Source organism: Microplitis demolitor, chromosome 10 (assembly GCF_026212275.2).
Source record: "Microplitis demolitor isolate Queensland-Clemson2020A chromosome 10, iyMicDemo2.1a, whole genome shotgun sequence".
Classification (NCBI taxonomy): domain Eukaryota; kingdom Metazoa; phylum Arthropoda; class Insecta; order Hymenoptera; family Braconidae; genus Microplitis; species Microplitis demolitor.
Genome location: NC_068554.1, coordinates 11393617 through 11410950, shown reverse-complemented (window position 1 = coordinate 11410950; position 17334 = coordinate 11393617). Strand labels below are relative to the sequence as shown.

At 29.9% G+C, this 17334-nt stretch overlaps 1 protein-coding gene across 1 annotated transcript in view; it reads right to left on the bottom strand.

The window, feature by feature from the left end:
• LOC103576085 (fatty acid hydroxylase domain-containing protein 2) overlaps nucleotides 1–17249 on the bottom strand; it is a 61176-nt gene extending 43927 nt beyond the window's left edge. The window contains exons 1-2 of the mRNA XM_008556125.3: nucleotides 16782–17249; nucleotides 16455–16575 (exon numbers count right to left, since the gene is read on the bottom strand). Coding sequence (XP_008554347.1) covers nucleotides 16455–16575; nucleotides 16782–16806 — 146 coding nt within the window. The 5' untranslated portion in view covers nucleotides 16807–17249. The remainder of the gene's footprint in view (nucleotides 1–16454; nucleotides 16576–16781) is intronic.
• Nucleotides 17250–17334: the final 85 nt, after the last annotated feature.

The window sequence follows — 17334 nt, the reverse complement described above, 5'->3', positions numbered from 1 at the left end:
TACAATGTTTTATAATAGTCCTATTTAATTAGGATTCACAGGTTGAATCTATCTCACACGAACGCACTGCACGCTACACAGATGGACCAGCTTTGGTTTCGAGTGAGTTTATGGTGATTTTAGGATTTTATTAAAAGAATCAACTATTTCCGAACGAGGACTCCGGTTGTCTAGGCGGTGGACGTCACGTGAAGGAGTCTAGTTAATTTCAGTGTGAGCTTAAAAGATTTTATTCTAGGTATCCAACCTAGGAGTCCGGATGCCTAAGCGTAGGACTTCACGAGGAACGGTATCAAAAATAAAATTTCAAGTCGCGGAGTTAACGAATTGAATTTATTTTCCGTAGAAAATGATCTTTATATATTTAATTTTAAAATAAAAGAATCGAATCTCGATTATCGGTCTAAGACCTCCGGTTGCCTAGTTAAGCCTAAGGGAGAATTTTTAAGTTAACTTGGTTTAGGCATTAAAATTTTACTTAAGGCTCAAGTAGGAAATATTAAGAAAGAGATCAAAATAGTCTTCTATGAAGTTTTGCCGTTGAGGACTACCTAGAAAACCGGCCATCGCAGTGCAGATGCGCTCATGAGAGAGAAAGACAGATACTTGTCTATCCGTTTGTTTTTACTTCTATTTCACTCTCTCTTTCATCACGCGTTTTACCATTATATTTCGATAGTATAATTATTGTTCATTTCAGCGTATTTTAATTGATTCAGAGTAAGTTCAACACATTTCAAATTTTGGATGTGCTTTAAATTATAAAAATATTTTTAAAATAACAATTTAATTAAGTTAATCCCGAATTATTTGGGATTAAAAGTAATTTATGTGTATCGATTGTTACACTAGACATTTTAAGCTACAATTTGTTTTTTTTTGTTTTTGTCGTATGACCATTTTCCTTCGAGTTACAACCTGTTGAAAATCATTTGAAAATTAGAAGTTTTTTTCAATATCCCTTAATTATTATAACTAGTGTATTATTGAAAAATTTTTAATTTTGAACTGTCGCAATTTAATTCCCGGATACTTTTCGAAATTCCCTGACATTTATATGATATTTCCCGATTGCATTAAATTCCCTGATAATTCCCGATATTCCCGGTTTGTGGTCACCCTGATTAAATATGCCATTCGATGTATTAATTTATCATTTATAGAATAATATTTTATAGATTTAGAAACTTTCCTTGATCTCTGAAAATGATGAGCCTGAAGTTAGCAAATAAAAGAAAAATAAAATATTTGACAGCGGATATCTTTTAAACAATTTGAATTATAAACAATTAAATGAATGGGATAGGACTCTATTGAAAGAAACTAGATATGTTAGCAATTTTTTTTTGTTTAGCTCACTGTTTTGGATTTATTAAAAAAAAAAAAACTTTTAGCAAACTAACCTGACATTTCAAATGATTGAAATAACTTCATTTTGTATTACTTTCTTGATGGCACTATTATCTAATGGCGCCTTCTTTTTTTTTTTTTTTTTTTTTTTGAAAATCGGAAAAAAAAAACTTTAGCATGTCATAATTTTTGAACAAATCTTTGAAATGAAAAAAAAAAAAAAAAAACACCTCTTCGTTTTTTTATTATAACAGGGCTCTGTTGTTACTCTGGTCGTCCTTACTAAGGATGCCACTGAAAGTAGGAAGTAATACGGCCTCCCAAAACTGGATCTTAAATCGTCAGGGTCGGTGTAATTTTATGATTGTAAGAGAAGGAAGGATAATTTATAAATAAATTAGATTTATCAAATTAGCACTTTTATAACTTTTTTTTATTTATGCCTTGACAACTTTTTTAATTAACCTTATAAACCTTTGTATTTATAACCTTATTAATTCAACTCTTATAAACCTTATAAACCTTATTAAACCTTATTTTAAAATCTTGTCAACCACCTTTGACGAATTTAAGACGACTTATTATAAGCCAACCACTTTTGACAATTTTTTTAATTACAAAACCTTACTAACTAACGTCAACTACCTTTGATGATTTCGCACACATACACACGCAACTTGTTAAGCCTTAATAAGGCAACTACTTTTGGCATTTTACAATGAATATAAAACCTTATCAACCTTAAATAAGCCAAGTACCTTTGGTATTTTCCTTAAACTGATTTAAAATCGCTTTACCTTCACGAAACCTTACTTTACTATAATTAAAACCATTGATCATCTTGATCTATTACACACACACACACGTGCACACGCGCGCGCACTCTAGTCCCCTGGACTTATTTTACACGCACGCACTGAATTTAAAATGGCGTCCTGCCACCAACAACTTTCCCGCCACGATTTAACAATAAATAAATAAATTTAATTTTGTATTAAAAGATTATTATTAATTAATTAATTATTTACTTTAATTTTCCTTATTAACCATTAATTCCTTTTATTTTGTTTTTATTAAAACTATTTTCCAGTAACGTAGTATCACCTTCACCTAACTCTACTTTTCTTACTCAAATAAATTTTATCTTTTTCCCGTCAACTAGGGAACCTTGTAATTACAGTAATTATTTATCTTTATTTTATTTTTAATAATTACGATTAATTTAATTTCATGAATTAATTATTTCAATTATTTAATTAATTTAATTTCGTTTAATTTAATTATTTGCCGGTGACCTTGACTGCGAGACTTTTATGAATCTTTTCAAGACAATTCATATTAGATTCCATCCGGATTTTATTTTATTTTGTTAATTAATTTATTAATATTACATCGACTATCAATTATGACTAGATTATCAAAGATTCCGGCGCGTGGGTTACACGACCCGCCGGGAAACTTCTAGAATATTTCCGACAATCTGCCTGGAAATATCGACTGCGCAATAGCTCCGGCAACCTGCGTGGAGTTATTTAATTAACTTTAATCTCGATTTCCGATTATTTTATTTAATTTTAATTTACTAATTACTTATTTAATTCCGGACAATTAATTGAGACGTGACGATAAACGACGTACAACTACGTATTTAGTTAATTCTTCCGGCTTCCTGTCTGGAATAAATTAGAGTAAATACCTTCTTAATCAAATTTTCGCCGATCTTTCCTCGTCGTGTTACTTGTACGTTGTTCTGTCCTGGTCCTATATTCGTCCCTTGTCTCGCTCGTTTGTCTCGTTCCATAATTGTCCTTGTCTCATTCTCTTCTGTATCTCTCGCCTCAACGACCCTCGTTCTCTCCTTCAACCTGCAGACGCAATCAGTAATCTTTCCAAAAGTACCGGCTTCCTAACTGGTATCTTATAAAATTTTGGACAAATTTATCGCTTGCTTCCACAATAATTAATCAAGTAGCAATTAAATAATTACCTGATGTGATTTTAACGGCGTCTCCTGAATTGTTGGCTCTTATTCTGCTTATCACGTCTAGTCAGTCCGGTCGTTCCGGTAACAAGCGTCTCGTTCCGCTTCCGTCTTTCGTTTGTAATTATTCGCTCCCGCTTGAATTCGGATATCTTCAAAATTTGACCACTCTTATTTAATTCTAAGTGGGACTGACGGATGAGCAATTTTAATTTTCACTTCTGATCGACTAGTCGCATCCTACCCCGGATAACCCTGGGGCGGCTATGCAACATTATCAACAATGCGCATAATAAATAATAATTTCAATTTAAACTTAACGCAGTAAATCAAATTTACCCCGTTACATTATTATCTAGAGCTGCAATTTTTTGATTTTCGAAAATTGCTGTCATATTTTGAAAAAATGATAAAAACAAAGGCCCTGGTACCATAAGAATACCGAATCGGCCTCAGAAAGGACTCGGGCTGATAACTTCAGGAAATATTCGTACCCATGAAATACTTCGATACAGCAAGTTTCAGATTTTTATCTACTACCACGTCTGAATAAATCGAAAAATACTCTAAATTAGTAAAAATTGTTATTCTCTGCGTCTTGTTAATCGAATGATCTAGTAACCGGATATGTTTTGGGGCATGATGGTAGTGTTTTGGAAAAAAAATAAGAGCCATATTTGTCCGTAAGAACCTAAAAAAAAACGAGATTTTGTTCTTATTTTTTGGTTTTTAAGCGTGTTACGATAATCGTAAAAATATGTCACTATTTTTTTTTAAATTCCCCATTCAATTTCCGACGAAATTATAAACTTGGAAATTTTTTTTAAGGGTACCACATATCGAAAAAAAAAAATAAAAATCGATTTTTTGCGCAAAAATCGATTTTTTTTCATGATTAACTTCTAAAATGATAAAATACAAAGCTTTTGTGAATATTGTACTGGTAAAAACAACGAAATAAATTCAGAACGCTCATATAAAAGTAATTGTTCTTTATTCAATAACGTCAATATTAATATCTAATTATAAACTATGGAAAAATATATTACTCTGTTAACAATAAAAATCATACGAACTCATGACTAGTCCTCGTCGCTATCTTCATCAATCACAGTAGTGACATTGTCTCTATTGAATAAGGTATTGAGTATTGTTGCTAGTCTCGGGATTTTAGCCAAATATCGGCCGTGCGTCAGATAAAAAATTATTGCAGCTACGTGTGAACAATAACCAATTGTCCTCAGTCCATTAGCACATTCGCAGCTATATCTTGATACTCCACTCCATCCAATTGTATTTGGTTTATAATCAATGAAACATCTGTAAACCTTCCTACCAATATGGCGAGATTGTACTTGAGCTTTTGACACATTGGTTTTATCTCTGACAAACTGAATAGTTAAATTATCTGATTCATCCATCATCTCAGCTAAATATGATATTGCTTTTTTATATTGATAGGAACCAGTAAACAAAAGTTTCAAATACTTTTCAGTCATTTCTGGAAAATCTACCAAATCATTAGACAGAATTGTCTCAAATGGAAGTTTTTTCCTGTGCCAATCATTTTTGTCTACTTCTTCAGCTAGTGTATTATCATTAGAATCTCGAGATTTCATCATTTCAACAATTTAATCTGAATACTCTCAATCAGAAATTAGACGTTTGTTGTACTGATTGTGAAGAAATGATGCAATTTTATAAAAACTACCAATTCTTGGTAACATTTTATTGTCGAACTTTTGGTCAAGTAGATGATATTTTTGTTTCAGCATTCCGTGAACTGCTTCGACTACCCAACAAATTTTTGTGACATATCTTACTCATCAGATACGCAGTTGTTAAGGGACTTCGTTTGCCTTTTAATGCTAGCATCAACATTTGATAACCTTTTTGTTCCAAGTGCCCCTGAACGTCACGAAATCCTCGATCAACAACAAAAACATCACCAGGTTTCAGTAGATTGCAAATACCGTTAGAAGTATCAATGATGTTTTTCATAATAGTAGCGTCATTCACAATAGCAAGGTAGGACCCTAACATATCTACAATAAATCCGTTTGTCGTACAAATGGTAAATGGTTTAAATAACGGTACTTTTTTCTGGCCAGAGTAAGACTTTCGTCGATACGCATTATTCGAGCTCTTTTGATGACGAGCATACGTTCCATCACAAATCAAGAAAAGCTTATCACTGCGATCAGCAAACAAACTTTTTAAATGTGGTGATGAATTATTTTCAATGATATCATCTCGAGACACAGATCGAAAACTAAAATACTGAGGTAAAACGTCTCTTTCAAATGATTGTATCATTTGATCAAAATATTTTAAAACCAATTGTTCATTTTCCAATTGTGAAGTCGCCGATATTAATCTGTTTGAGCTACCAGTACGTAGCTTGAATAAAAAAACGATGAGAGCTTGAGTAACTGTACGAGAATCTGTATTTCTCATAGTAGTTAATAAATCCCGCAATTCGATTATGTTTTCACGTTTCAACCCAGTAAATATGTAAAGTTGTTCATCAGGTATACGAAAATCATCCATTTTATCAATCAACGTAGAGTCACATTCAACAGCCAAGCTTTCCATCATTTTAGTTAATTCTGACGATTTTAAAAAACTCCAATTAGAATAAACTCTTAATAAATTCAAATTTTCAGCATAGAAGCGCTTTTTTATGAGATGATCGCTGCAACATCGATTTCCACCCGGAATACCCGAGAAAAAATTTTTATATATAATCATATAAAATTATATATAATTATATATAACTCGATTATATATAATCATATATGAAAAATGGCCAAATATAATCATATATAATTATATATAACTGTATATAATTATATATAACTATATATAATTATATTTGGCCATTTTTCATATATGATTATATATAATAAAGTTATATATAATTAAAAAATATTTTTGAAAAAAAAAAAAAAAAAAAAAATTAAATACCAAATTTTTGATTTGGTTAGTACCGCGCGGACGCATTACAAATTTAGAAACAAGAATGAATAGCAGTAAATGATGAAAAAATCCTGGAACATCTGCTGGGTTCGAACACGGCTCCTTTTGGCTGGTAGCCCTGAACGTTGATCACTGGTCCACATCACGAGAGTTCAAGTCATGTGCTTAATTGATGTATTTAGAGTGAAATACCGGTAAAGACCGAGTTCATAAGTTTTCGTGATGGATTTTTACACAATTTAAAAAAACTCCATGAACTTATATGAAATTTTATTTTTGTCGGCCTTGATGATAATTATATAAAATTTTACTAAGTTTCTTCAAATTTTTTGATTTTCTGTTGTGATGTGAAATTTAAAAAAACTTATATAAAATTTTGGGAAACACTGAATAATTTCACAAAATTATATGAAATTCAACCGATTGAAAAACTGGGTACTTTCAATTTTTGAATACCATGAAAAAAAAAAATTATTTTTTTTTTAAACACCCTAATGATTGTATACAATTACATATGGATATATATATAAAATTATATATAATTATATATGATTCTAAATGAAAAAAATTTCTCGAAATAGTATTATATATAATCATATATAATATATATGGAGCTACATATGACTTTCTCCGTCATATAATTATATATAATTCTATATGGGTATATATACAAGATTATATATAATTATATATGATCATATATAGTTATATATAATTATGTATGATTATATATAAACATTTTTTCTTGGGTAAAAAATTCTTTTTTCAATAAAGTATTGCATACGGGCATCTTGAGGAACAACTACGATATTCCGGTTTGAAACAGAACATACACAACGATATCTATGAGTTGCAACTGTTCTTTTAATTTGAACTTCAATACATTCTTCTGTATCATCATCACATACAATCTCTAAATTAAATGATGGATTATCAGTACTTGACTGAGACAAAGTCATCGTTGATAGGTTTGATTCAGTTCTTTCAAATAATTCACTCAAATCTGAAGGCAATTGATCCTCCAATGATGTATCCTGATCCCCATCAAGTTTCGGTTTCTCGTATTTTTTGGAACGACAATTAAAACCAACTACAATTGGATGATCAAAAATCGTTGAAAAATCTTCAACATCTTCATCAGATTGTATATGTTTCGGAGTTCCTCTCGTCTTTTTTATTACTTTTGAACAAATGCAACACTTTGAATTATTTGTTATAGGTGTCGACATATTTTCACTCAAATAAGATTATAACCAGACAAAATGAACTATTGAATGCAAATAAAGGCACGACCAGTTTTTGATTAGAATGTTCACAGTACGTAATTCTGAGGATAGCGGCAGAAATAGTGGATTTTCATGAAAACAAAAAACAGTGTTACCAGTTTCGAATTACAGGGCCATGTCATGGTTTCTGAATGAACTGAAAGTTGAGCGGGAAAGTATAGGAAAGTTGAGGAGTATAAATTATCTGAAAACTAGTTGAATTATGTAAACAATAGTATTGGATACAGATTTAATTATTATAGTTAGAAATAAAGATTATAATAATAAATACAGTCCATTATATGTAAACAATTACTTTTATATGAGCGTTCTGAATTTATTTTGTTGTTTTTATCAGTACAATATTCACAAAAGCTTTGTATTTTATCATTTTAGAACTTAATCATGAAAAAAAAAAAACGATTTTTGCGCAAAAAAACGATTTTTATTTTTTTTCGATATGTGGTACCCTTAAAAAAAATTTCCAAGTTTATAATTTCGTCGGAAATTGAATGGGGAATTTAAAAAAAATTGTGTCATATTTTTACGATTATCGTAACACGCTTAAAAACCAAAAAATAAGAACAAAATCTCGTTTTTTTTTTTAGGTTCTTACGGACAAATATCTCTCTTATTTTTTTTCCAAAACGCTACCATCATGCCCCAAAACACATCCGATTACTAGATCATTCGATTAACAAGACGCAGAGAATAACAATTTTTACTAATTTTGAGTATTTTTCGATTTATTCAGACGTGGTAGTAGATAAAAATCTGAAACTTGCTGTATCGAAGTATTTCATGGGTACGAATATTTCCTGAAGTTATGAGCCCAATTCCTTTCTGGGGCCGATTTGGTATTTTTATCATCTCAGGGCCTCTTTCGAATTTTTTAACTAAGCATATGAGTGAGAAAAATTATTTTAAAGATTGTAACCGTGCGTTTCTGATTTTACGACTTGAAAATCGAGCGCGAAAATCTAACTGATTCTACGGTCATCTATTATGATAATTATATCTTAATTAACACTCCTTATTCTCTCGGGGCCATGTCAGAGGCCCCCTAGATTGAATTCTATTTGAATTTAGACGACAGTGGGGTAGTTCCACGCCTCCAAAATATAAAAGGGCCAACAAACACTTGCTCGAAGGCTTAGGCTCTGGCTACCACCGAGAGTGAACCAGTAGGGTAGTGCTGATGAGGCTTAGCGAGGTTCCTATTCTACATCCAGAGCTCATTATAATTTATATGAGCTGCCCTAACGATAAGTTTGTTATATCCAGTCATTTAGCCCAGTAATCAGTACTATTTCGGAAAATCTGTTACCTTATTACCGAGGGTCCTGGCTAGGCTAGCTCTTGTCCAGGCCACGGTTACTTATAATTTACTTAACTAATTCAATCTTATGAACTGGTGGAGGAGGAGGGCTTGCCCCATTCTCGAAAATTTGCGCTTATTAATTATTAAAGGAAAGAATGCCTAGTGGGCTATTCAGTAAAAGATTTGGTTTTGCATTATCAAAGAGAAAATATTACATTTATTTAACCAAATACCCATGTACAATATGAAAATTTCCCCAATAGAATTAATTAGAATAAAATTTAGTACATAAGTTTTGATATTTTAATTTACGCGGGAGGAGACCAAGTATAATTTTAATTTGGGTAAGACGGAATCCCACTTACGCTGTACCTTACTGCATGCTTCATCCCTGTAGTTATAGATAGAAAATGACCCTCAATAAGCGTAGGCAACAAATGTGGCAGCAACGTTGTAGGCCCAATCTTCGGTGTTAGAAAACCGCAAGAAATAAACAGCAATGGTGTGGTAACACTCATGAATTTATTGGCACAATTCAATTCAACTTTAACTTTACTAAATGACCACGTGTAGAAATTTGACTCAAAATGTGGTCAATTGAAACGTTCATCAAATAAATAATTTATAAAATAATTACTGTGGCTATTAATATCGAACGATCAAACTCAAAGATATAAAATAAATTAAATAAAACCGAACACTGGACTCAATGACTAGATATGACTAAACTTATCGTTAGGCCGGTTCAAGTGAATTATAATGAGTTCTGGTTGTAGAGTAGGAACCTCGCTAGGCGTCATCAGTCCACTACCCTACTGGTCCACTCTGGGTGGTAGCCAGGGCCTAAGTCTCCAAATAATTGCTTGCTGGCCCTTTTAAAGGAAAATCCTGAGGGCGTGAAACTACCCTACTATTACCTCAATAGAATTCGATCTAGGGGGCCTCTGACATGGTCCCGGGTGACTAAAGAGTGACAATTAACATACAATTATTCAAATAGACGGCCGTAGGTTAACCAGACTTTGGGGCTCGATTTTCAAGTCGAAACGCACTGTTACAACCTGAATAATTTTATCTATTGAAATTTTTCTTTATACATTAAACTAAATTATTAATTTTATTATAAGTGACACTTGTTTTTCATTCGAATTCATTAAATAAGGAGATTTTGTGACTCCTTCGTCTGGTTAAAGAAAACCAAATTTGATTACTAAGTGAGTGTGGTGGTTTGATGTACAACGTCTGCCCGTGAGGATTTACCGAAGAGGATCGACATCGAGTCCAAGGAACCTGTGATAAATCGGAGACCGATACCACCAGTAATAAGTCCACTTACATCTAGTTAAGTCTCAACAAAATTTTAACAAACATTTTTTCTCTCTTCAACGTAGCATGATATTTTACTGATAAATTTAATCCCAACCACATCCAATAAATCTTTTGCGCGTTCAAATAAGTTATAGTTAACTGCTGGACGCTCATTTTTCATTAATTAATTATAAAATAAAATTAATAAAAGGAGAAAATTCTGTATATATTTTGGGGATTTGGTTTAAATAAAATTAATAAAATATTATTGAGTTTTCACCAATTAATTTTCTTATCACCAGCGTCATATAAAATAAGTTATTTTCAGCCGCGTGTCCGGTACAGAACGAATCGACCTACTTCTGAGATACATATTTCCCGACATCAGAACCAGCAGAAAATCTAAATTTATATTTACAATAAATAATTAATAATTTATCAATTTGAATTTATTCGGGAAAATTTAATTAACTGTGGTTCGTGGTTATTTGACCCAGAATAACCAAGGCCCACCGTTATGAGATAAAATTAAACATGTCATCTTTTCCTCTTTCCAAGAGCTACGTCTGCATGATTTCATTTTTCTTCTATTCTAGATTAAGTGGTCAATATGCTCAGTCAATTAAAATTTTAAGTTTTGAATTTTATACCTCGTTAATGACGTATTATCAAAATAAGCTCAGGATACATTTTTGTAGGGAATTTTATGCTCTACAAAAAAGTAATCTTATGATTTTTTGATAAATCCATCTGTTCAAAAGTTGTGGAAGCTTGAAGTTGAACTCATAGTAAATTTCAAGGTCTTTTTACTTTTCCAGCGAAACTACCAATTTTATCACAAAATGCCATGGAATCTTTTTGTAGATGGTTTATTCTCTATAAATAAACCTTGAAAATATTTTTTTCAAATTCTGTATAATTTTTAATTTATTTCCATTTCAATGTCAAGCTCTTAAAAAAAATAGCGTTTTGCTCGACTTCAATCGATCTCTTAAGTAAATAAATAAATTAAAATATTGAAACTAAAAAAAATGCAGGTATTAATTTTCCAATTATTTACATACAAATTTTTTAATTTTGATTGTACTTACATTATATTTATTCATTCCAAAATTTCTAAATTGTTAATTGTCAGCTACATTCACACACATCGAAATTCACTATAAATTCAACTTCAAGCTTCCATAACTTTTGAACAGATGGATTTATCAAAAAATCATAAGATTACTTTTTTGTAGAGCATAAAATTCCCTACAAAAATGTATCCTGAGCTTATTTTGATAATACGTCATTAACGAGGTATAAAATTTAAAACTCAAAATTTTGATTGACTGAGCATATTGACCACTTACTTTAGGATAGAAAAAAAATGAAATCGTGCATACGTAACTCTTGGAAAGAGAAAAAGATGGTATGTTGGTTTTATCTTTAAAATAATTTTTCTCACTCATATACTTAGTTAAAAATTCGAAAAATTTGTTTTTGTCATTTTTTCAAAATATGACAGCAATTTTCGAAAATAAAAAAATTGCACCTCTAGATATTATAAAAACGAAGTGTTTTTTTTTTCGTTTGAACGATTTCTTCAAAAATTATAACGTGCTAAAAGTTTTCTTTCGATCCTCAAAAAAAAAAAAAAAACCGAGGCGCCACTAGGCAATAGTGCCATCAAGAAAGTAATACAATATGAAGTTATTCCGATCATTTGAAATCTCAGGTTATTTTTCCAAAAAGTTTGTTTTTGAATAAATCCAAAACAGTGTGCTAAACAAAAAAAATTGCTAGCATATCTAGTTTATTTCAATAGAATTCTATCCTATTTATTTAATTGTTTATAATTCAAATTGTTTAAAAGATATCCACTGTCAAATATTTTATTTTTCTTTTGTCTGCTAACTGCAGGCTCATCCGAAAATGGCTTATTCTACCTTGTTTAAAAATATTGATTGAAAAGAATTAAAAATGATGAAATTCGAATTCTTTTCAATAATTTCAATTCTTTTGTTTGTATATATAGATTCGGATGTCCGTTATTTACTAAACTGATGTTTTTTTTAGCGACGCCCCCTAAATTTGCCGTTTATGGCCTAAAAAGAATTATCAGACCCATATAAGCCCTTAATATTCATACTAAACCGTGCCCCAAAGACATTTAACATTTAATTAACATTTCCCATTTAAATAACATGGGGTTTTGGCGCATTTTACATTTAATTTTTTTTCTCCTAAGCTAGTTAATCTATGGATATCAGAGATACATATTTTTGTAGGAAATTGAATACTCTACAAAAAAGGTCTCTTATGATTTTTCGATAAATTTACTGCTTTAAAAGTTATTCAAAATTAAAGATAAACTTATAGTTAATTTTTGATTTTTTTACTTTGACCGCAAAATTATCAGTATTTCTGTAAAAGTAAATTGTTTATTGCGAAAAATTTTTAATTTTAACTGTGTTATTGAAAAAATTACCATCAAAAATTCAGATAACTGAAGAATAATACGAGTGACGTGTTAATTATAAAATTTTTCAATTTAACGGAAAAAATATGACAGATTAAATAAATTTTTTTACATATTGATCAACACTCTATTTTATCAAATATTCTTTGGTGGAATTTGGAAATTTTTATTTGAAAATTGTTAAATACCTACAAATAGTCATTGATACTGCAGAAAGAGCTGTCAAATTGACTGAAGAATATATTAATACTTTAGCCAAGAACGAAGATCGAAAACCGTATGCTACCCGGGTTAAAAATAAAATTTGATTAAGACGGTTTACCAAATCGAAATTTGGAGTCGTTCTTCACAAGACAAACTCGACTTTCTTTTACGAAAATTAAAAATACATTGAGTTTTCGCCTTGGTTTAAACTTAACTGGCTTACTTAGTCACGATTTAAGACGAAAATGTTGAAATAAAGTCGAAACTGACTTGATGTAGACTTATTCGACTTAAATTATAAGGCAAAAAAGTCAAAACTAAGGTAAAATAATTTTTATATACCAAGGCGAAAGAAAGGCGAATAAGTAACATTTTTTCGACTTGGTTTAGCAAGTCAAAAGTAAGGTGAATGGTTATCGTGTTTGAAGTTAAGACGAATAAGTTCAAACTAAGACTAGAAAATACAAATAAGTTGAATCTAAAACGAAAAAAGTTCAAAAGTTGAAAAAAATTTAATTTAAGTCGAAAAAGTCGAGATGTTATCGAAAAATCGTCGGCAAATCAATAACTTCAAAAGAAAATAAGGCAAAGTGAGCCTGAATCAAGTTTTATTTTTGACCCAGATGTTCAAATCGTACAGTAACTTTTTCTATAACACAGTTAAAATTGAAGATTTTTCGCAATAAACAAGTTACTTTTACAGAAATAATGATAATTTTGCGGTCAAAGTAAAAAAATCAAAAATTAACTATAAGTTTATCTTTAACTTTGAATCACTTTTAAACTAATAAATTTATCGAAAAACCATAAGAGACCTTTTTTGTAGAGTATTCAATTTCCTACAAAAATATGTATCTCTGATATCCATAGATTAACTAGCTTAGGAGAAAAAAAATTAAATGTAAAACGCGCCGAAACCCCATGTTATTTAAATGGGAAATGTATTGTCTTTGGGGCACGGTTTAATATGAATATGAAGGGCTTATATGGGTCTGATAATTTTTTTTAGGCCATAAACAAAAAATTTAGGGGGTGTCGCTTAAAAAAAATCACTTTGGTAAATAACGGACACCCTAATATGGATATACAATTTGCATGGAGTGACTGCTTCTAAATTCTTTTCAATCAGTATTTTTAACCAGTTTTTTTGGCCACGTATAAGTGCATCAAGAAATTTTTTGTTTATGAACATACATGTAAAGGTAAGAAAAGATCGCAAATCTTGATTAAAATAAGATGATTTTGAAAAATCGTTTATGAGAATAATTAAAAATAAATACAATAATACACGCAGAGAATTTTTTAGTGAAAATTATTCATAAAGTCTGGTACTGTCAAGACATCTAGCCAGTAATTAAATTTTTATTATATTGTTAGTAGAAATTGCACTTCATATACATGCTATCGAGTACTATATTTTACGATGTGCATGATAAAAATTTAAATACACTAACGCAAAAAATTAAAGGAACAGAACAATTTTATAAATTTTTTTGTAATTTTTGGAAGGCTGTAACATTGTGAAAAATAATCGTATCAAGATTTTAAATAAATCATTTTATAGCTTGAAATCTCTAGTTTCGGTGCATTTTTATCATAACTTTTTAAAAGGTCTGGTTATTACGTTAACATGAGAAATACAGCGAGACAAAAAATTTCTAAATTTTTTTTTTTTCCAAAGGGCCCACGGGCCGTGGAAAATTTTTTCCAACTGAACCAATGCATAGGTCATTTGGCAAATTTATTCAGCTTCAATTTGGCTTTTTTCAACCTCGTAGGACAATTTGTCACAGAGATATCAGCGTTCAAATAAAAAATGATCCTTTTGGCTTTGATCATCGATATTTCAGGTACCAATGACCCCCAAAAAATGGCTCTATAGATCAATTTAAAAATTTATAGGGTTATTGAGGGTACATTAAGTTAAAAAAGCCCCTGGCAACATTATTTTTTTTATCGATATTTGCGGAGTAGTGGTTGATTTACTAAAAACCAAAAAAAAGTCATTTTTTTGTACTTACTTCTAAAGGATGTTAAGAATAAAAAAAATTGTTTTTTCCAAAAAATGATGAATATATCTTGTAAAGAATTTATTCAAGTTTTTAACGCCGCCCTCAAATTTACTATGTAATCATTGGTACCTGAAATATCGATGATCAAAGCCAAAAGGATCATTTTTTGTTTGAACGCTGATATCTCTGTGACAAATTGTCCTACAAGGTTGAAAAAAGCCAAATTGAAGCTGAATAAATTTGCCAAATGACCTATGCATTGGTTCAGTTGGAAAAATTTTTGCACGGCCCGTGGGCTCTTTGAAAAAAAAAAAAAAAAATTTAGAAATTTTTTGTCTCGCTGTATTTCTCATGTTAGCGTGATAACCAGACCTTTTAAAAAGTTTTGATAAAAATGCACCGAAACTAGAGATTTCAAGCTATAAAATGCTTTTTTTAAAATCTCGATACGATTATTTTTGACAATGTTACAGCCTTCCAAAAATTACAAAAAAATTTATAAAATTGTTCTGTTCCTTTAATTTTTTGCGTTAGTGTATTTGCTACATGCCCTAACAGTAACAAACTTTTTGCGTTATTTTTACTAAAAAATTGTGTGCATGTATTATTTGAAAATGAAATTTTTTTGAAGTCAATATCAAATCACATTATCAGCTACCGAATAGTATAATTGAAAAATGAAATTATTGAGAAAAAAAAACTCGATTTAAAAAGAAGGAAAAATTTTATAAATCCAAAAAAATATAACAAATCTGAGTCGCAGGATTGGATCAGGTTGATAATTTTTACTTTGGACAACACTATTTTTGAGATTAGAAAAAAAAGCATCGTATATTGTCAAACTAAAAAAAAAAATCGAAATTACAAGTTATTAAGGTTTTAAGTGTTTTTTCTACCAAAAGTAAATTTAGGACTGAAAAATGATGTTTATTTTTAGGTCAATAGCGATATTTTTTGAAAAGTTAATGAAATTAAAAAATTTCCGAAAATTCGTAATTCTTGAGAAGATTGAGAAAAACAATTATAGACGGGTTTTTCGAACAAGTATTTTAACGAGTCAAAAAATTGGCTTGGAATGCCTCATCGATTAAAACATCGATTAGAAAACCTCTAACATCTTACTAGTTCCTACGTTATAAAATACAAAGTAAATACTTGGCCTTGAGCTTCTGTCTTTCTTTTCCCAAATCAAAGAAAATTTGTTGTTATAATTTTCATTTTTTTTAAATTATTCGAAAAAAAAAGTTTTTTTCATCCCTGATTAGAAAAAACGATTCAAAATAATTAGAAATGATTCAAAACAATTCAATTTTAATACTATACAGATAAACATTCATCATTGAGTAAATCGTTTTGTTTAATCAGGGATTATCTAACTTTATGAGTGCTCAAATAATAAAGCTTATTTAATTTACTACAAAAAAATAAAAGTTTTAAAAAAACTTTCGATTATAGGCTAGATATCTTAGAAATTTCAATCCCTCATTAATTTTATCTGAAACACCAACGCAGTGTTAAAAATACACTTTTAAAAGAATAAATAATTATCAGTCAATTGTCATTATATACTCACCACGTCAATGAATTACAGAACGCAGCAAAGCCAATGACAACAGTGCCAATAACAAAAAGTACACTTCTTAGACTCGATAACAGTGTAGGTGGTACAGTACTTTTCAATTCAATCGTTACATCTGCAACTTAATTATGATAGAAAACAAAACTGTTTCTTCGACAAAAAATAGTATACATTTTCTTCGATCATAACTTATTTTTTTACTATGATAACTTGTTTATTGATGCAAATAAGTTTATCAGCTCTTATCTAATATTTATCATGCATTTTTATAGACACTGTTATTTATTCAAAATATAAAGAAAAACAATAAAAATTGTTTACCTTGGTAAGGTATTTCTGCTTTCATTTTAGTATTTTTTTAAATTATTTTATTTATATGATGTTTATTTTATAATTTGTTATATTATTATTATATTTATTGATGAGTTTAGTAGATATAACTTTTAACACTTTTATTGCGAACCACATCAATAAAACACGCAATACAACATTGGCAAATGCGCCGTAGCTTAATTACGCTATGACTCAATTGGTCACAAGATCGTTGCGTCACTTTACATTTTATAACATGATTTTCAATGTTAAAAAAAAATTTTATTCAAATAGATAACACACTTAATTGGTAAACTTAAAAGAATCATTTTTTATATGTAAAAACTAATAATAGCGCTTGATATGGTGACATTAAAATAATTAAATTTTAAATATTTTATGGTAAAAACAAATTATTTTTCGAATTTGAATTTTTTAAATTGAAATTCGCCCGCCTTTTACTCAGGAGGTAATTTATCAATCGACAAATATTTGCTTTTTGTGTATTAAAAAATTATGACTAATTTTTCTTATAAAAATTTTGGTTATTAGTAATGACATC